The sequence below is a fragment of the Neltuma alba genome, unplaced genomic scaffold, assembly GCF_004799145.2.
Source record: "Neltuma alba isolate B1F8T4 unplaced genomic scaffold, ASM479914v2 tig00011759_pilon, whole genome shotgun sequence".
Taxonomy (NCBI): Eukaryota; Viridiplantae; Streptophyta; class Magnoliopsida; order Fabales; family Fabaceae; genus Neltuma; species Neltuma alba.
In genome coordinates this window covers 27,004-47,905 of record NW_021636387.1, presented here as the reverse complement: position 1 = coordinate 47,905, position 20,902 = coordinate 27,004, and the positions used below count along the sequence as shown (strand labels likewise).

Genomic DNA, 20,902 nt, shown 5'->3' with positions numbered 1-20,902 from the left:
AGCCCGGAGTACACTTTCTGGTTTATTCCCCATTGCAATTCAAAACATGTCTTCCCTTAGATTTCTTGACCTTTCTGACAATAGCCTTACTTCTGCAGTTCCACTGTGGTTGATCAAAATAATTCACCATGTTAGTCTTACCCACTGTAAATTCTCTAATCTCCAAACCTCTCATAATTCCCATAAAAGATTGTGATGACAAATTTCGAGGAGAAACATTTGAAAGCTTCAAAAATATAGATGTATGCAGTAAAAATGATTTACATGTAGTAGATTTAAGTCACAGTGAGTTGAAAGATCATATAGAAAGCTTGGGCCAACTTACGAATTTGATTTACTTGAGTCTGTCTTCAAATTTGATCAACGGTCCCATCCCATTATTCTTTGGAAAATTGTCAAAATTAAGAGTACTAACTGTTGAAGATAATCAATTCAATGGGACAATACCACCATCTTTGGGGAGACTATCTTACTTGAAGGTATTGGATCTTTCAGGCAATCGCTTGAATGCTTTCGTACCTGATAGTCTCTGGAAGCTTATGAGCTTGAGAACTTTGGATCTTTCAAATAACTCCTCGGAAGGCACGCCCAGGGAAATTCACCTTCGTAACTAGTCCAATCTCCAGGATTTAAGGATTGGAATGAACAAGGTTTCTGTCAATTGGCTACCTCCTTTTCAATTGCAATCTTGCAAAATTGAGACGCCACTTCCTCAATGGCTTCGAGCCCAAAAGAAGTTAGTCAATTTAGACTTGTCAGATACTGACATTTGGGGACCCTTCCCAAAATGGTTTCAACAAAAGGATCTCAGTGTGCTGGATCTCTCCAACAACAAAAATTAGCGGGAAACTCCCTCGAAATCTGCATGATATGATGCCAAATTTGAGTAGCTTGTTTCCTGGTGATAACCGACTGACTGGTTCCATTCCAAAATCACTATGTAGATTAGAGGCGCTTCCCGATTTAGATCTTTCAAAAAATGAATTATCTAGAAGGATTCCAAGTTGTTTGGGTGAAATTAACTGGATTGTACTGATAGATCTATCATCAAATGGATTAGCAAGCACCATTCCAGAATCATTTTGTGGTGTTGATTCCATTTTACAATCTCTGAACTTGAGCAACAATAGTCTCCATAGAGAGATTCCATTGAACCTCTTTTGTTATTTCAACTACTTGGAGATTTTGGACCTTGGCAACAATCAACTATGTGGTGTTATACCTTCAAGTATAGGAGATTACTTGTTGTCATTGCGAATTCTCAGGCTTCGGAATTCTTAGGCTTTGAGCCCATGCCAACTCTCAGTCTTGCAAAGCTTGAACCTCGCAAGTAACAACTTAATAGGAACAATTCCTTGTTGCCTTGGGAATCTTGAAGGAATGTCTCTAGATCTGTCATCAGAAATGGTTCCAATGGAATTTCTGGCTCCTGGGCCTGTAAATGGTCATTTAACTGTGGCAGCATTAGTTCCTGATTTTGATCAATGGGATAAAGAACATGTCAAGCAAGTCATGAAGGGAAGAGAATTTGATTTCACAAAAAATCTGAAGTTTGTAGTCATTTTGGACTTGTCAAACAATTCATTAGTTGGCTTCGTACCTAAGGGTCTAGCTTCTCTCTTTGGTTAGTTTGAATTTATCACACAACATTTTGTCGCGAGAAATCCCTAGCAGAATAGGGAAATTGAAGCTGCTGGAATCATTGGACGTCTCTTGGAACCAACTTGCAGGCCCACTTCATAGGGGCATGTCTTCTTTGACTTCATTGAGCCACTTGAATTTGTCATATAGCAACTTTTCAGGGTCCATTCCTGAAGGAAACCAGTTCTTCGCTCTTGAGGATTCATCCATTTATTAGCGGAAACCAATATCTCTGTGGATAGCCTGTGCTCAAAAAATGCTCTGACAATAACACGAATGAAACTCCAACAAGCGTCCACCATGAAAACAAGAACGAGAAAGAAAAGATTCTTTTTTTATTTTGTGGCAGCCGTTGGTTTCATCACAGAGTTCTGGGGAATTATTGCACTCCTGGTGTTCAACAAGAGTTGAAGGTATGTTTGATTTAGATATATGGAGAAAATAGCAGATGAACTATACGTCGCAGTTGCAATAAAGGTAGCAAGGTACAAAAGAACAGGGTAGAAACCATAATGGCAAGTTTTGAGTTTATTGTATTATCAGACTGTCGTTCACTTCAAATATAATGATCAATAATCTTATCTTTGTGCATTCAAGATTTCTTGCATATTCTTACACATTAAATTATGGCATCACAAGAAGTGAAATTGCTTTAAGTCACATACGGCATATTTGGAATCATAATCATAAGCACTAATAGGCACATATGACGTAAATTGAGATAAAATTTTTCTTACATACTTATCTTGTATTCTATAGGTTATAATTGAAAAAAATACTTATAAGCAATTCCAACCAAGCCTTAATGTGCTGCTTCATCATGTTATTGAACACTTCCAAACAAAAATGAAGGAAAAGAGAAAATTTGGATGCATTAGTGGCCGGCGACTGCTATGTTAAGGTGGAGGTTTTAAAATTTTAATAACCCTAATTTGTTAGCCCATTTTAGGTCCAAACTTTTTTTCTTTTTTTTTTAAAAAATAATTCAGTTATGTGGACTGGTCTTAAACCCGATGGACCAAACCCAGTCTGGTCCAATTTCGAGCTAAGCTCAGGTTGGACCAGACCACGGGCAGCTTTTTCCAACCCGAGCATGTTTCCAGACCAAACCAAGGGTTAGGCACTAACCCGATCTGGTCTGGTCAGTGTGCAGCCCTACATAACCATATTACACATTTTTATTCGAATTTAGAGGCCCAAAGAATAAGGATGTGCATGGACCAAACTGGACCGGGTTTGTTATCAACCTGAAGTCTGGTCCAGTAAAGACCTCAGGCTAAAAAAGACAGCCCGAAGTCTGGTCTAGTCCAGTATCAACCCGAGATCTGATTAAACTGGACTTGGTCAGGATCTAAATTTAATTTTTTCTAAAAAAAATTTTCTTTAATAGGAGACAAGATTGTAACTTACTATATAAAATTTTGCACATATTTTAATCCAAAGTTCATCAAATTTGATCATTTCCTTTCAATTTCCCAATAATGTCATGTTTTATTAATTAATCCTCATTAATATAAATCTTGTATTGTAGAAAATATATACTCATGCCCATTACTTAGGAAGTTAATAGATAAATCTTGATTATTTGAATAGACAAAAAATTTAAATAGAAAAATTAAATCAAATTAAAATTATATAAATAATAATTAAAAATTAAAAAAACTGGGCTAGACTAGACTGGACCAACTGGTTTGAAGAGCCAGTCCCTAGTCCAATCCAGCCCGATATACCAGTCCTGTCCAGTTTGGTCTAGTCTTGTTTCGGGCCAATTTTTTCTAGATCGGGTTTGCTCGGGTTGGACTGGACCATGCCGAACCATTGGGTTTTTGCATAGCCCTACCAAAGAATAAATAACTTGCCCTCCCACAGCTTCATCATCCATTTCTACAAATTCAATAATTGATTTGGATGCTCTCATACACTAGCAAGTATTGTTACCGAAAGCTTATAGCTTATCAATAAGAGTTGGATCTAGAAAGAAGGGCTAGTCTCTCACATTATAGTGAACCAAGTTTTGAATCCCCGTTTGAAGGGGTGCCCACGTTTAGTGTTTGACAGTACATCAAACAAGATTGTCTCTAATAGAAGAATATGTGTGTTTGACCCAAAAAAAGAACAAAAAAAAAAAACTCATCTTGCAATAAAAGGATATCTGTGCCGAACTAAAAAAAAAAAAGGTCATATCTTATATGCACCCCACCATTTTTGGCCAACACTTGAAGACGCTATCAAATCAGGATAAATGTGAAATAAAATAAGAACAACCTTTTATTGTTCAGATTTGAAGAAAAACGCAATGGTTAAAAAGAGGATGCAAATTGGACTTCAGATGATACTGAGATTGCCACTAGGGCTCTTGCTTGTATTCAGTCCGTTTACCACGATAACAACTCAATATCAGATAGCCAAATCCTTGCTGGGCTCACGGACATTCCCACTCCTTCGGCCTCGAGCTCATATTCGGAGGCTCTTCTTCGTTCAATTACTTAGGCTGAGATTAAAGAAGCTGTCTTCAGTCTTCCTCAAAATAGTGCTCCAGGCCAAGATCGTTTCAATGCTCTTTATTTCACACCTATTGGGATATCATCAGTACTGATATTGTGGATTTTGTGGGTCACTCCTGGAACTCTAAGACTTTCCTTTCTAAGCTTTAACAACTCAGATCATACTAATCCCAGAAACGGAGAAACCACAATCCTTTAAGGATTTTAGGCCTATAAGGCTTTGCGATGTAATTTACAAAATCTTCTCCATAGTGCTCAGCAATAGGCTTAAAGGAACTTCGGAGAAACTTATAGCTGCTTTCCTTAAAGGCCGCCTCATTTCGGATAATATACTCTTAGCAGCTGAATTAATGTCTCATATTCATGGGTCTCGATCAGAAAGAAGAAAGATAGCAGCGATTAAGGCAGACTTTTCTAAAACTTTTGATAAACTGTCTTGGAATTTTGTTGAGGCTGTCATTAGGAAAATGAATTTTCCAGAAAAAGTTATCAGAATTGTCATCAATTGTGTATCCACTATTTCTTATCAAGTTCAAATAAATGGAAAGCTCACCCCGGTTATTGTATCAGATAGAGGGATTAGACGAGGAGATCCCCTTTCTCCTTGCACCTATATTCTCTGGGCTAACATTCTCTTGTATGATCTCTAAGGTTCACAACTTTGGACATTAGAGGAGAATCAAAATTTTTCAGCTAGCTCAACCAATGTCCCATCTTCTATATGTTGATGACTTTTTCTTAGAATGTAATTCCTTGAATTTTCGTTCTGTCAAAATCATGTTGAGTATGTTTGGACTTTGGTTTGGTAGGAATGCAACAAGGGTAAATCCTTTATTCTTTTTAGTCCTAACATCTCTCATGCAGATAAGATGAAGTTATCTAAATTCTTGGGCTTCCATTTTCACTCTCGGCTTGGCAAATATTTGGGTATATGGATAGATCCAGGAAGAAATAAATCTCCTATATATCAGTAGGTGTTGAACTCGGTGGAAAGGAGAATCAGTGCTTGGCAATCTGAACTTCTATCATAAGCATCTCGATTAAATTTGATTAAATCGGTATTGGATTTGATGAACATAAATATCCTTTCTTGCGTCAAAATTCCTCATTCAATAGGTGACAAAATAGATGCATTATGTGCCAATTTTTTCTGGGGTTCTGTTGATACCAAGAAAAGGATGCATCTTTTGGCTAGGAATAAACTTTTCCGGCCAGTGGATAAGGGTGCTTTGGAATTAAAACGAGCTAAGATTGTGAATGGAGCCCTTCTTGTTAAGCAAATTTGGCTTCCCAAGATTCTTCTTTGCTGGCCACAACCTTAAAAGTCAAATACATTAATTTAGATAGTCAGTCAATTATTAAACTTCCATATAGCTCATCCTGAATGTGGAAGGGCGTTGCAAAATATGCTGCTATTATAGTTGGGAAATTGAAATGGAAAAGGCAATGGGACGAGCATCCCAATTAACCACAACCTTTGGTGGCCTATGCAGTAGGATCTGATGCGACATTTTAAAATTAACGTTGTATCAGATATGTTATTGCATGCTGCTTCTTTGTGGAATCCAGTTTCATGGAACTCCTCCCTCATTTACGGGATTTATTCAACGGATACAGCTCGTTCTATCGTTGCTCAGCCTATTTTCCTCCAAAATCTTCCTGGTCAAATTATCTGGTTTGACAATAATAAGGGTATCTACCAAGTTCGAGATGGAACTTATTTACTTTGGCACGATGATTCTCACAATCTGGCTCCAACTGCTGATGATTGCTGGCTACTACTTTGGAAGTTGAAAATTCCTCTCAAACAATTGCTATTCATTTAGAAATTACTGCATAAGGCCTTGTCCTTACCTTCTGTTGATATTCTAAGGCAGCACCATCTTGACATTTTCGGTCTTTGTCTATTTGGCTGTGAAGAAGAAGAGAATCTCTTACATCTTTTTCTTAATTGCCTTTCTACTCTGACTCTTTGCTTTGGAAGTTTATCTATCAGAATTTCTTTCAATTCTTTCGAGCAATTTGCTTCTTGGCTAAAAATTACCTTGGTACAATTGTGTCGGGATCAATTGCAGGGTGTTGCTTACCAAATTATATGTTTGCTCAATGTATCTGGAAGACTCGAAATGGTATTCTTCACCAAGGCAAAATGGTCTCACTCTTCTTAGTGCTCATGACTTCAAACAAATTTGTTCCCTTTCGAGGTTAGCTTTTCTGAATTACCTCATCACTCCTAATCATCCTCAAAATAAAATTCAAATTCTTGAAGATATTCACTTGCATCGTAATGTTTGGAACGTTATTCTCTTCAAATACAGAAGACTCCAACATTATTTTTTGCCATGGAATGATTTATCATCAGGCTCCATGTTTGAAAGAATTTATTTGGAGAAGCGCTACGTTAACAGGCCCAGTTTTTCATTCCAAATGTCTTAGAGCCTCACTATACTAGGTAGTCTCTTCTAGTCTATTGGACGAAACTACCAAAATTTCATTATCTATGCGCTGTGTGTAGAAACAATTCATTGAACTCTCAAGGACAACTCTTTTTTCTTCTTCTATTACCTAGTAGGAGATTCTTACGCTTCTCTGTAATTTCAGTTCTTATGATGTTAATGTCATTTCTGAATATTCGTTTTTTAGGCTTAATCATTGTAATCTAGGATATCTTAGTTACTATACTTTGTAAGCTTTTATTATTAATTTTATCATTTTGTCGTGTTCTCCAAAAAAACAAAAAAAACGGCAATGGTTCCGCAAGATGCAGTTTCCTCCTACTCTATTAAGCATGTGATGTGTGTTATGATTGCAGAAAAGAAAACTTGTTCACAAATTTGGAATATACTTTCTTGATTTGTTCTTTTCTAATAGACACAATCATGAACGACTCTACACAGCAATAAACAACTCTACATAGCAATAAACAACTTTCTCAATCTAACCATCCGTGAAAGACTCAGATGATTATGGTTTGGCCCCAGAAGAGAGTATGAAAAACAATTTGCAGAGAACGATTTCCGGATTTTCTTAGGTAACATCGATGAAGGGGTAGCCATCGCTGACGCTAGAGGAAGTCCCCGTTGAGAGAGAAGGACGTGGGAGAAAGCGGGATTCTGAATAAGAAGGAAAGGGGCTAGTAAACATTAGGGGCAAATTGGTCATTTATCAATATTCAGAAATTTCTAATCAAGTCTCTTAACCTGATTAGCAATATATTAAAAGATGTCAATTTGAATCTAGCTTTTAGTATGTCGGTCAGATTTAACTGAAATTTTCCCCTCTTTTTTGCCAACTAGATTTTCCTCTTTATAAACTAGATAAACTTATAGTATATTATATATGTGTGTGTAATGTTATAAATATAAATCAATCCCGCCTTGTATAAGGTATCCATCAACTAGAAAATATTCTTAGTCCTTTTTATAAGGTATTTGCTTAGTTTTAGGGAGCATTAATATTTTTTCTATGTGCGCTTATATTTAACAAGGGTAGTAGGAGAGAATAAAAGTTAATATAATGTTAGAGTTTAGTTTACTTAATAAGAATAATATTAGAAATCACTTGAATTTTTAGTGTAGTTAATAAGAATAATATTAGAATTTACTTGAATTTTATGACAAAAAATGATGCTTTGAACTATTTTTATTGGTATATGTGAATTAATTAAAAATTACTTGTAATAGGCTACAGAAAGGGCAGTGATTATAGTCGTAGTCACAAGGCGGCACTGACTTTGGTTACATGCAATCTTTTTCTCGGAAATTCCTCGATGCGGAAACTTCCTCACGCATCCTTCAGTCTTCCTTCTACGCAAGTAAGTATATACGAATAGACGGCTGAGGTTGAGTGTTTGACCCATTGCTAAAAGTTAGCGTTGACTCAGTCTTCTTATATTGCTACTATGAATAGTAGTGTGTGACTAAATTTGAGTCTGTTCCATCACACGATATATACACACATATATTCTAAGTATGAATTCATCAATCATCCCCATTTTCCAGTCTCCTAGAAACACCAACTATCTTGTTTTCTCATCCCTATAATCTTGTTCGAGCGTTGAATCCCTTTAGCAAGCATGAGAAGATCTCTAAGTGATGGCCTTGAGGTGATTTTAATTTGCTTTGTACTGTTTTTTGAAGCTTCACAACTCTGTTTGTGTCAGAATCTGACTGATGAAGGCTGCATAGAAGAAGAGAGGCAGGCTCTTTTGAACTTCAGAGACAGCTTTGAGAATTGCTCAAGGCATGTCCTGGCTTGGGAGGGCAAACAATGCTGCAGATGGAAAGGAGTCAAATGTGATGGCATCACTGGACATGTGGTCAAGATTGATCTCAGCCCAAAAGTCTATTCAGTGTATGAGCTCAGAAATCTTCCAAACTGCACAGTTTATGGTTCATTCATTATTAACTACTCGTTGTCAAGTAAAGCAATGATCTCATCCTTGCTAGACTTGAAACATTTGAACTACTTGGATTTAAGCTTCATTGATTTTCAATATAGTCCAATCCCATTGTTCCTTGGGTCCATGAAACAATTGCAGTACCTTAACCTTTCCAATTGTAACTTTATTGGGAGGGTACCTCATCATCTAGGAAACCTTACAAACCTGCAGATTCTTGATGTCAGCTCAGGCGATCATTTTTTCATTATTAATGGCACATGTTTTCAATGTCTATTTGTTGATGACTTCGCTTGGGTCTCTCGGCTTTCTTCTCTACAATTCATTGACATGAGTGGAGTTTACATCATGGACGGCATCAATTCCATGATGCAGGTAATTTCCAATCTCCCCTTGTTAGACGCACACTTTATGCACTGTGGAATTGACAGCTTGAGTTTTTCTCATGGTTCTATGAATTTCTCCACACCTCCTTCCAAGGTTCAAGTCTTGAATCTTCGGGGAAATAAACTTTCTGGGAGTGTGTCAAAGGCTTTGCAAAACTTGTCTTCCCTTGAATTCCTTGACGTTTCTGACAACATGATTGACGCTATTCCATTTTGGCTAGGAGAGTTCAGGTTTCTAAGCAGCATGAATCTAGCCCGGAATATACTTTCTGGTTTATTCCCCACTGCAGTTCAGAACATGTCTTCCCTTAGATTCCTTGACCTTTCTGACAACATGATTGACTCTATTCCGTTATGGCTAGGAGAGTTCAGGTCTCTAACTAGTATGAATCTAGGCCGGAATAGACTTTCTGGTTTATTCCCCATGGTAATTCAGAACATGTCTTCCCTTAGATTCCTTGACCTTTCAGACAATAGTCTAACTTCTGCAGTTCCACTGTGGTTGATCAAGAGAATTCATCATGTCAATCTTACCCACAATAAATTCTCTAATCTCCAAAGTTCTCATTATTCCGTGAAAGATTGTGATTTGACATCACTATACTTGCCAGATGACAAATTTCAAGGAGAAACAGTTGAAAGCTTCAAAAATATAGATATATGCAGTAAAAGTGATTTGCAAGTACTAGACTTGAGTCACAATGAGTTGAAAGATGGTATAGAAAGCTTGTGCCAACTTGAGAATTTGATTTACCTGAGCCTATCTTCAAATTTGATCTCCGGTCCCATCCCATTGTCCTTTGGAAATTTGTCAAAATTAAGAGTACTGATTCTTGAAAATAATCAATTCAATGGAACAATACCATCATCCTTGGGGACACTGTCTTATTTGACGGTATTTAATATTTCAGGCAATTGCTTGAATGGTTTCAAACCTGATAGTTTCTGGAAGCTTATGAGCTTGAAAACTTTGGATCTTTCAAATAACTCCATGGAAGGCACACTCACGGAAATTCACCTTCGCAACTTGTCCAGTCTCCTAGATTTAAGGATTGGAATGAACAAGTTATCTGTAAAGCTTGCACCCAATTGGCTACCTCCATTTCAATTGGCAAATCTTCAATTGCGATCTTGCAAAATTGAGGCACCGTTTCCTCAATGGCTTCGAACCCAAAGGAAGTTAGTCAATTTAGACTTGTCTGATACTGGCATTTGGGGACCCTTGCCAGAATGGTTTCAACAAAAGGATCTCAGAGTGTTTGATCTCTCCAAGAACAAAATTAGCGGACCACTTCCGAGGAATCTCCATGACAAGATACCAAATTTGAGAAGTTTGGTTTTTGGTCATAACCTGCTGAACGGTTCCATTCCAAAATCTGTGTGTAAATTGGAGGGCCTTTACGAATTAGATCTTTCAAACAATAAATTATCTGGAAGGATTCCAAACTGTTTGGGTGATATTAATTGGGTCTCACTAATAGATCTATCATCGAATGACTTAGAAGGCACCATTCCTGAATCATTTTGTGGTTTTGATTCCCATTTAGGATCTCTCAGCTTGACCAACAATAGGCTCTATGGAGAGATTCCATTCAACTTTAGTTCTTGTAACTACTTGGAGATTTTGGATCTCGGCAATAATCAACTATCTGGTGTTATATCTTCAACTATGGGAGATGATCTATATTTGTTGAAAATTCTTAGGCTTCGACAGAACATGTTAAGGGGTAGCATCCCTTCCAGCCTATGTCGACTCTCATTCTTGCAAAGCTTGGACCTCGCAGGTAACAACTTAACAGGAACAATTCCTGGTTGCATTGGAAATCTTAAAGCAATGATTCAAGAGCAGTCATTAGACCTGGGATCAATCGAAGTTGAGGCTCCCGCACCTGCAGATGGTCCTTCTTTTGCGATAGCATTACCTCCTGAAATTGAATTTAATCATTGGGATAAAGAACATGTCAAGCAAGTCATGAAGGGAAGAGAATTTGATTTCACCAGAAATCTGAAGTTTGTAGTCAATTTGGACTTATCAAATAATTCACTGATTGGCTTCATACCTAAAGCTCTAACTTCTCTCACTAAATTGGTTAGTTTGAATTTATCGCACAATTGTTTGACAGGAGGAATCCCTAACAAAATAGGGAAACTGAACCTGCTAGAATCATTGGATGTCTCATGGAACCAACTCGCAGGCCCACTTCCAAGTAGCATGTCTTCTTTGACTTTCTTGAGCCACCTAAATGTGTCATACAACAACTTTTCAGGGCCTATTCCAGAGGGAAACCAGTTCTCCACTCTTGAGGATTCATCCATTTATGTTGGAAACCAATATCTCTGTGGAAAACCTGTGCTTAAAAAATGTTCCGGCAATAACACAAATGAAGCTCCCAGAAGTGTCCATTTTGAAGACAAGAATGAGAAAGAAAAGATTCTGTTTTACTTTGTTGTAGCCCTTGGTTTCATGACAGGGTTCTGGGGAATTATTGCACTCCTTGTGTTCAACAAGAGTTTAAGGTATGTTTGCTTTAGATATATGGAGAAAATAGCAGATGAATTATATGTAGCAGTAGCAATAAGGGCAGCAAGGCTCAAGAGAATGGGATTGACACTCTGGTGATGAGAGATTTTTTGCTCAGTGTTATGTTTTTGAGTTGTTGTATTCCTGTTAGGGATGGGATGTTTCTCTCCCAACCTCTTTGTATATTGTCGAGTTTCCTCCGTTATTTTGGAAATGAATGTTTGTAAGCAAGGGATTGAGTAAAATTTGTCAGCTGTTATGGCGCTTTCTCTTGTCTATTTGTTTCCTATTTGGTAGTAATGTGATACACTGATATGGCTTATATTGTCTTAGCATATTATGTGTATTCAAGATTTCTTACAAATTCTTGCACGCATGTTCTAATGGCTGTGTGACAGGAGTTTGGACTTATTTCTGGTGAAAGTTAATCGCTATTATAATTTAATTTGAACCTCATGGAGGTGTATAAATATCTATAAAATACCCTTGCTAATTCTGGGTATTGACTAGAAATACCATTTGATAGAACTTTTAATATATGCAATTACTATAAGGATTACATTGAAAAAAAAAAGGTAAATATAAGAAACAAAATGGATAGAGATCTTGTATTTAGAACTAAATTAAATATCAAATTAGCTCTTATATTAAGAATTAAAATTTGTGTGTATGTTTGTGTATATTTATATGATCTATTTTGCAAATGCTGTTGGTTTGTGTGGATTTTGATGTTGTTCCTTTTAAATTGTTTACGTGGCAATATGTTTTCGTGCAAATTGGAAGGGAGAACAGGCGAGCTCATAGAGTGACTTTTATTTGTGTTGTTATTTTCTTAGTTGGCCAATTAAAAATTAGGGAGAATTATAATCAAATCCCACAGAAGAGAAATAATTACCAAAAGATCCCAATAACAACCTCAACAGCTTATAATGACAAGTACTATAGTGAGAATGACAACCTCTGAGACTTGTTTTTCAATTTTTTTCCTTGCCTGGGACCTCCATATAATTCTTCCTAAAAATTATTTGATTTTTCTCGACTGGCACTTCTCGCTAGTGCTCAAATCTATCATGGAGTTATAGATAACGCTAAAGTTAAATAGAACCATCTTTTTATATGATGATTGTTAAAAGATTTAACATCTTTTTAATTACTTCTCTAATTAGTCTTTTGCTTTTTGTTTATGCTTGTTTTATTTTTATTTTTATTTTTCAATGGAGCAATGCCTCTTTTTATGTAAATTGGTTTTGGAGCTAATGCAACCAGAAGGAACTATGCTGGAGAAGGAACGAGTGGCCAGTACCTTCAACTGCACCATGAAAGGTGCAAAGCATAAATCTATTATTCATTTAGCTTCAACCCTTTAAGGGAATTTAATTTTTTGTAAATAGCAAGAGTTGTCAGATTTTCTATTATGTATTGATGACTTTTAAAATCAAAGGAAACATTTTATTTATATTTTTTTGAATATCATCCATCGCCCATTGTTTTCGTCTAAATGGTAAATACACACGCTAGCTAACAAAATTTTATCCGGTCTTAACTAAAAGGAGTTATTTTAATCCTAAATCTAACACATTAATTTTGTATTCTAAATTTATAATTTTTTTCTAAACCCTCCCTATTAATCACATATATTAAGGAGATTTTCAACGAAAATAACATTTTTTCAATACAAATAATTTAATTAAAGGTGATAATTTAGAAAAACTAATACACATTTTTTTATAAATACCTAATTTAATTAATTTTCTTAAGTGTTAAAAATTATTACTCCCAGTGTTTAATATAATAGCCAGATAACTAATTTGTATTAAAAAAAACTAGCTAAGTTAACTATTTGTAACATATGTGTGTTGAAATCCCTAAAACGCCCCTTTTTAATTAATCATATATATTAGAACCACCATTGATGAAAACCCTCTTAAAACGTATAATCAACAAGAATATTCTGAAAAAATAATTATAATTTTAGAAAACATAGTGAATTGAGGTGTTATAACTACCAAAATAAATCCTTTATCCAACTCCTATATTTAGGATTAAAAGAAATAGTTGTTTCATATGTTTAAGATCCGGATAGCACAAATACGCTAATATTATTATGAAAAACTTTGGCCATAAAAAAATATGAAAAACATATCCAGAAGATGTCAAGATTGGTGTCAAGAAAAAAAAATCAAGAGTCATTTTTGTCCTGAAAGTTGTCACAAAGAAGTTGTAGCTATTCAAGAAATTTTTTGGCTTAGTGTTGCCATGAAAGTGTTAAAAAAGAGCAGTATCACTTTTTCCAACGGCGGCAAAACAGTAGTCTATAACATCAAACCTTGTGTCACGTATAATTCTACACAGCCATCACCATGCTTTCCTGTTTAATCATTTTTGTCTCAGAAGTGTTAATGAAAGGAAAATAACAAAAAAAAAGTTGGAAACTTGTAAATGCCAAATAAATAATGTTAACAAAAATTTATTGTCATTTACTAATTTAGTATTGTCAACACCAAATAAAATGTTGTTACCAAACATGATATGTGATTTAGTAATTTCCATTTTTTTTTTTATCATTCTTCCAAAAAGAAATGGGTATTTGAATTTTTTTTCCTGTATAAAGGTATCCTTATATTAAAAGTAATTGTATTTAAAATATGGTCAAATACTAAACGTAAATACTTCTTTCAGAAAATATTCAAATGTTAGTTGACCATGATACAGGTATCCCATTTATCAAACTCTCCTTAATTGTTATGGGTATATCTTTGAAACCGCACAATTTTGCATAATTGACTCAGTCTTCTATATGAGAAGTATCAATAATTAATTACTTAAGTATATGTTTGGAGTTGGAACTAAATCATTATTGCATAAATTAACTTTGTAAAATTTGAATATCCATCTTAATTTTTAAATTATCAATATGCAATAACATGTAAAGATGCATTAAAATTAGGGATTTTATATATGTTTATTAAAATGTTTAGGATTCCTACATCAAATGTATGGCTTAATTTCATGTCCTCGGAAAAATTTTGCATCATTATACACAATTTTTATGAAGTAGTTTTTTTTACATCAAACCAATTTTTTAAATACTAACATCCCCCCAACGCACACGCCAAAAAAAAGAAGAAAAAACTGCATCAGTTAGCATTAGTTGACTAGTGAAACTGGGGTTCCATACAAGGGGTCTTAGTATGTGAATGGAGTGTGTGGGTTGATCACCACCACCTAGATTTGCTGGTATTATAATACATAATTTGATTCTCATTAAAATTTCAACTAAAATTTGTTCAGTACTAATAGTCTTGTAGGTTAGTGGCATATAAGCTCCTCTTGAACGTAGAGGTCACAGGTTCAATCTCACTTTGTAAGTGGAGATTGCAGGTTCAATCTTGTTTTGTGACCTCAAACAGTGTTTGTCTTTTTAATTTTTTTTTTTTAAAAAAAAGGAAGTTTGTTCAGTGGCATCATAGAATACCTATGTCCAAAGATCAATAAAGTCCAAATCATAGAAGATCAAGCACGTTTAGACTCATTTATCAATTTCCAACCACCTTTAATTTTTTTCCCCCTCTCTCTTACTAATTTCAACAAGTGAGCACTTGTCAGCAGTAATTAATTAAGCTGGTGGAGTTGAGTCTGTTAGTCATTACATAACGCAGTGTTGACTGGGTTTACAGGTGATCTTTTCTCCTGGGAATTCTTCATAGTCGACAGAACAAAAATACATTGCAATATCTAATCTCTGTGTCTTCCTCTTTTCTTCAATCTTATGGGTGAGTTTTCGAACCATGTTACAAAAGATAGCTTTACTGACTAGGTCTTCTGTATGACAGGCATGCAATATACGGGTAGAAATGAGTCTAAACCATTAATTCACTTAGTCTCCTATATTGCAAATATGAATATGTGAATCTTCCTTGTTCTTTTAGTCACCTATAAATACCAACCAGCTCATTGCCTTCTCACCCATAACTTTCCTTTAGCGAGCATGAGACGATCTCCAAGTGAGGTGCATTTAATTTTCTTTGTACTATTTTTTGAAGCTTCACAACTCTGTCTCTGTAGGAATCTGACTTTAGTAATCAAGCTCTTTTGAAGTTCAACAGCTTTGAGAATTGCTCGAGGTATGTCCTGTCTTGGGAGGGCAAACATTGCTGCAGATGGAAAGGAGTCAAATGTGATGGCATCACAGGACACGTGGTCAAGCTTAATCTCAGCCCCAAAAGCTGTTCAATGGATGAGCTCAGAAATCTTTCAAACTGCAGTCTCAAAATCTGAGGAATTTGCCAATGATTCATTCATTAATAACTACTGATTGTCAAGTAAAGCAATGAGCTCATCTTTGGAAGACTTGAAACGTTTGAACCAATTGGATTTAAGCTTCATTTATTTTCAATCTGGTCCAATCCCATTGTTACTTGGGTCCATGAAACAATTGCAGTACCTTAATCTGTCCAACTGTTACTTTATTGTTAGTGTACCTCATCATCTAGGAAACCTCACAAAGTTGCAGATTCTTGATTTCAACTCAGGTGATCAATTATTTCTTGCTAATGGCACATGTGATCAATGCTTATTTGTTGATGACTTCACTTGGGTCTCTCGGCTTTCTTCTCTACAATTCACTGGCATGAGTGACGCTTACATCAAATGGCAACAATTCCATGATGCAGGTAATTTCCAATATTCCCTTGTTACAGGCAAACTTTATGCACTGTGGAATTGACAGCTTGAGATTTTCTCATGGATCTGTGAATTCCTCCGCACTTCCTTCCAAGGTTCAAATCTTGAATTTTTCTTACATACTTATCTTGTATTCTATAAGTTATGATTGAAAAAATACTTATAAACAATTCCAACCAAGCCTTAATGTGCTGCTTCATCATGTTATTGAACACTTCCAAACAAAAATGAAGGAAAAGAGAAAATTTAGTTTTGGATTATTGAAGGAAGTGATAATTTAGGAAAAATTATAATAAGGTCTCACTTAAGAGAATTAAATATAAAAAAATTCATTGAAATTATCAAATTAATCTAAAGTCCCAAACGAATGATTACTTTTTTAGTTGTCAATACATATTTCAAAAAAAAAAATACAATTTGGTAATTAAATAAATGAAATCTCTTACAATGAAATTGTTTGGAATTTCAGATTAATTTGATAATTTTAAAATATTTTTTTCTATTTAATTCTTGGACTTTATTACAATTTTTCCAATAATTTAAACTTATCCAATCAGCAGGAAGACATTCTGATCTTATTCTCATTGTCCCCAGTTTAATCCAATCTGTCATCGCTCTCATTAAACCACGCCAACAGTTCCGAATATGTAATCATGACATTCTATTCACAGTCTTTTCGTGGCATGAAAGTCCAATTTTGCCCTCAATTTTGCGGTTATATTCCCCATATGTCCTTTACCGTCATCGTCATCCCTTTGTCTTATCCCGCCATTTTCGTCTCCTTTGCAGCGCTTTAGCCATCACTGATCGCCATTGACAACTTGCAAGAGCAAAACCCTACCATCTCCTTCTATTTTCCGACTCACTGAGTCACGAGCGGTTCAATTCAACCGATCATGAGCCGATGCACGCCGTTCGAGCTCCTAGAAGACCCTTCCTGTTACACCCCATCCTCCTTCGTCAAAGAGACCTCCATTTTCACTGCCAGAACTAAAACTTTCCCCTCATTCCTCAAGGAAGATCTAGATGTTCAGTTCACCTTCGACCTCTTCAATCCGTGCCAACTTTCGAGCCAATTTGTAGCCTTCGATGCCGTCTCCGATCTGGCGACTGCTCATCGAATGCCGTCGTTTGTCTGCAAGCGAGTTCAGCGAGTCGAGAGGCTGCTTGGAAGTGAGTTTTGCTTAGAGAGCTTGAGCGACCGAGTGGCCGAGCTGGAGTCGCAACTTGATCGGCTTGTTTGCACCGCGAGCTGTAGTGGCGGTGATCGGAAGTGCACGTGGAAAGCGGAGACCAAGGGGTCGGATAAGTTTGGGAGTGACAAGAATTACAGGTGGGTTACGGAATTCAAGGAAGAGAAGAATACAATGAATGAAAAGGAGAAAAGGGGTATTGCGAAGAATTTCAAATGGACGGCCGAGATTAAGGAGAAGGGGGAAGATAGTGGGAGTTCAAGGAAACATACGTACGAGGTAAAGAGTGGTGATGCTGAGAAGAATGGCAGGAATAAGAAGGATAAGAAGAAAAGAAGTGAATTGCGCATTGTGGAGATTGAAGAGCCCAGTGGGAATAAAAATGTGATTCGAAAGCAGGTATGATAACTTGAACTTTTTTAATTTATAATTGAATAATTAATTGATGGTGGGGTTTGGTTCCTAATAATTAAATCTTGGAGGAACGAGGATGGCAGTGAATAGCTATTTTGGAAATTTCGATTGTTTAAATACGATATGGTTTATTATGGTAGTATGACGTGTATTTGTAGCTTCTATCTCGTTGCTTCATTGCTTGCTTGCATCTTCGTCTCTGTGGGTGGGTTGGTCAGCACTGTAGAATTTAATCAATTTATAGTCTAACAGCTGATATGATGCTAAGGTCCTAGTGTCTTCCTAATAATCTTCAGGAAATTCAATGCGATTGTGTATGTTTGCCATATGTATAAAATAAGACTCAGAATTTTGATTTCTAACTTCTGTAAGAACTTGGATCCTCTGCGTCCTTCTATCCTGCAGGACCAGGCTTCTCTCTGATGAGTCAGGCAGGTGAGTTTAATCAAACATGGGTTTTACCGATTAATCTGTTATGACTTGAATGCACAACATTTTCAATAGTTGTTCAATCTGCTTAGACTGCTAATGAATCATGACGATGTGTCCTTACTTCTGGTTGTCCCAAGTAGCCTCTGTAGTGTGGGAGGAGCAGAAGCGAGATGATTATTAATTACGTATCTTCTAAATTATATGCCTAAACTCTAACTAGGAACTGAAGACATCTGTGCTTTCAGTGCATACGGTGTCCTTAATATAAAAGTTAGTTTAATATTTAATTTAGTTCTAAATATAAGACTCCTATCTATTTTGTCTTTCATGTTTATCCTTTTTTTTTGCAAAATAATCTTTGTAATAGTTGCATATGTTAAAGGTTTCATCAAATAATAATTCTAGTTAATATACATAATTAGCAAGGGTATTCTAGGGACAACAACACCTATTTACGATAAATAACTAACTTAACAGACTTTCCTAATATACTCAAATTAGTTAATTAGCTCTTATATTAAGGACTTTAGATAGTATAATCTTCCACTAGATGCTGTCATATTTCACATAAACCCATCTTTAAGAGCTTTCTGTGCATTTAAAACTTCCCTAAATTTAGAATCATGTACAAATAACCCCCTTACTTTTAAATTAGTAAGCCTCCTTGAACTTACAAATCTATGCAGATAACTCTAAACTAATTAATTTTATACCCTTAAACTTTATCTTTGTAAGCATGTAATCACCTCAAACTTAATGATTATATGAACTTTAAGGCATTTGCAAATAAATAATGAACAAAGCCAATAGCATGGAAGTTATCTGCATCAATATGAAAGTTCAAGAAGGTTTATTGTAAAATTTCAAATGTTAAAGAGGTTATTTACATATGACATAAGATTAAGAGCAGTTTTACATAATTTGGCCTCTATTTTATATATGCTAGCTTTCAGTGCATTTAATGTTAGCTACTTTTCACTTCTCTTGAATATGAATGGAATGCAGATTTTAACAAATAAAGGCTGTTATTGTTTCAAATAATCTAGCAATCTGAGATTTTCTATTTAATTTCCTTGCTGAATATGGGACATGCGAAGAGATATGGAGCTGTTCAAAGTAACAGGGGCAAGAGGAAGGAATTATCTCCTCAAGATGCTGCATTATTGATCCAACGCAGCTTTAGGGCTTATTTGATCCGAAGGTCAAAAGTTCTTCGCGCACTTAGAGAACTGGCTGTTGCAAAATCTAGGTTGAAGGAAATCAGGGTTCTATTTAATAACTTTGCCTGCCAGCATCGGATAGCTCGTGATGCAGAGGAACGCCAGAAGTTTGCTGAGAAAATCATTGTCTTGCTTCTCACTGTTGATTCCATTGAGGTAACATGTTCCTCACTCTCTCAGCATCTCTCTTTGCATTATCAATCAAGTTCTTTATAGAATTGCTACGTGTTAAGAAAATTAATTTAGTTATATGTTAAAAACTGTGTTGATTTTCTTAGCTTATCCTTTTTCATTTTTTTACATTGGAAACTACTCTCTTAACTTATGCAATCAACAGAGAAAGTTTAGGGGGGAAATTATAAAGACACAATGAATTGAGATATTACATTTAAGATTAAAACAATCTTCTCTAATAGCTCTTACATTTGGGATCAGGGGAGTATCCTGTATTTGGAGCCAAATTTGTCATGATCTATACAAACGTGTGTGAAAGTACTAGAAACTTTTTACCATGTAATGCAAAAGAGAACTAATAAGTTTTTTAAAAAAATGTAGTAATGCAAGATTAAAGTAAAAGATACTTGAAGGCAATACCCATTTTGTAATATTTAGACTGGGTTGAGAAGCATGGAAAAAAGGTTAAAGGAATATATATAAACCAAAAAGGGGCGCAAAGCCCGACAAATAATTTCATGATATAGGAGTTACACTGTTTATAACTTGTGAATATCACAATGGGTTTATGCATTCATATTTTTACAGGGAGCCGACTTTTTTGTGCGATCCACGAAGAGGTCGATGGTAGATGAGCTGGAAGCGATGTTGGATGTGGTGGATCCGCAGCCAGGTGAGAAGAAGATCAACCTCCGTTAAAAGAAGGACCTTTGATTTGCCTGATGATGTTATCCAAAAGGAGATTGCAGAGGGTGTTGCACAGAGATAGCTGCAGCTAGGAATAGTAATACTAAGTTGCTTGCATCTTGCTTTCCAATTCCCTATGGTGTTAATAGTTCTTTACTGTGCATATATAGTAGTCTTGGTATTTAAGAATTACATGTAAATTATGCTTTTTCTTAAACTTCTTGAACTTATTTTTGTTACCTGAATAAAAGATTTCTTGTTCTTTATTAGAATAGCAGATAGTGGATTGTGTCTACATACGTTTTGTAAAAAAAATAGTACTCCTCCTGTCTTTAATATAAAACTTAATTGTTGAGTTGATTTTAGTCCTAAATATAAGACATATTTTTTTAATTTATTAATTTTTTCTAAATTACCCCTATAAATACTTCTTCAGTCATAATCAAATAAAAAAAACAGAAAAGATATCAAGAAAGATGATTATAATGTTTTAGAAAACACATGTAATATTTTTTATACTTAACTAACTTATCTAACTTAACTTTCTTAATATAATAGGTCTTATATTAAAGACCAAAAGAGTATAATTAAAAAAGGAAAACGTTCAATTGAAACATGAAATCGTGATTGAATTTGTCCCAATTCTCA

At 35.4% G+C, this 20,902-nt stretch overlaps 1 protein-coding gene and 1 pseudogene across 1 annotated transcript; both read left to right on the top strand.

Annotated features, from left to right (window-relative positions):
- The first annotated feature begins 1,404 nt into the window (after positions 1 to 1,404).
- On the top strand, positions 1,405 to 11,550 carry LOC114717643 (receptor-like protein EIX1). Its single transcript, XM_028902856.1, has 3 exons — positions 1,405 to 1,624; positions 7,829 to 7,959; positions 8,308 to 11,550. Exons 1-3 carry the CDS (start codon positions 1,405 to 1,407, stop codon positions 11,548 to 11,550), a joined length of 3,594 nt encoding a protein of 1,197 aa, XP_028758689.1.
- Positions 11,551 to 16,937: 5,387 nt separating this feature from the next.
- Positions 16,938 to 20,526, top strand: LOC114717646 (BAG family molecular chaperone regulator 7-like; annotated as a pseudogene).
- The last annotated feature ends 376 nt before the right edge of the window (positions 20,527 to 20,902 follow it).

Bases quoted from the DNA above. Each gene is read 5' to 3' on its own strand.
- LOC114717643 (XM_028902856.1), top strand. From the start codon at position 1,405: ATGGTTCCAATGGAATTTCTGGCTCCTGGGCCTGTAAATGGTCATTTA. The intron at 1,625-7,828 runs GTTAGTTTGAAT...TACTTGTAATAG, and splicing joins GGGTCTAGCTTCTCTCTTTG to GCTACAGAAAGGGCAGTGAT. The intron at 7,960-8,307 runs GTAAGTATATAC...TGTTTGTGTCAG, and splicing joins TCAGTCTTCCTTCTACGCAA to AATCTGACTGATGAAGGCTG.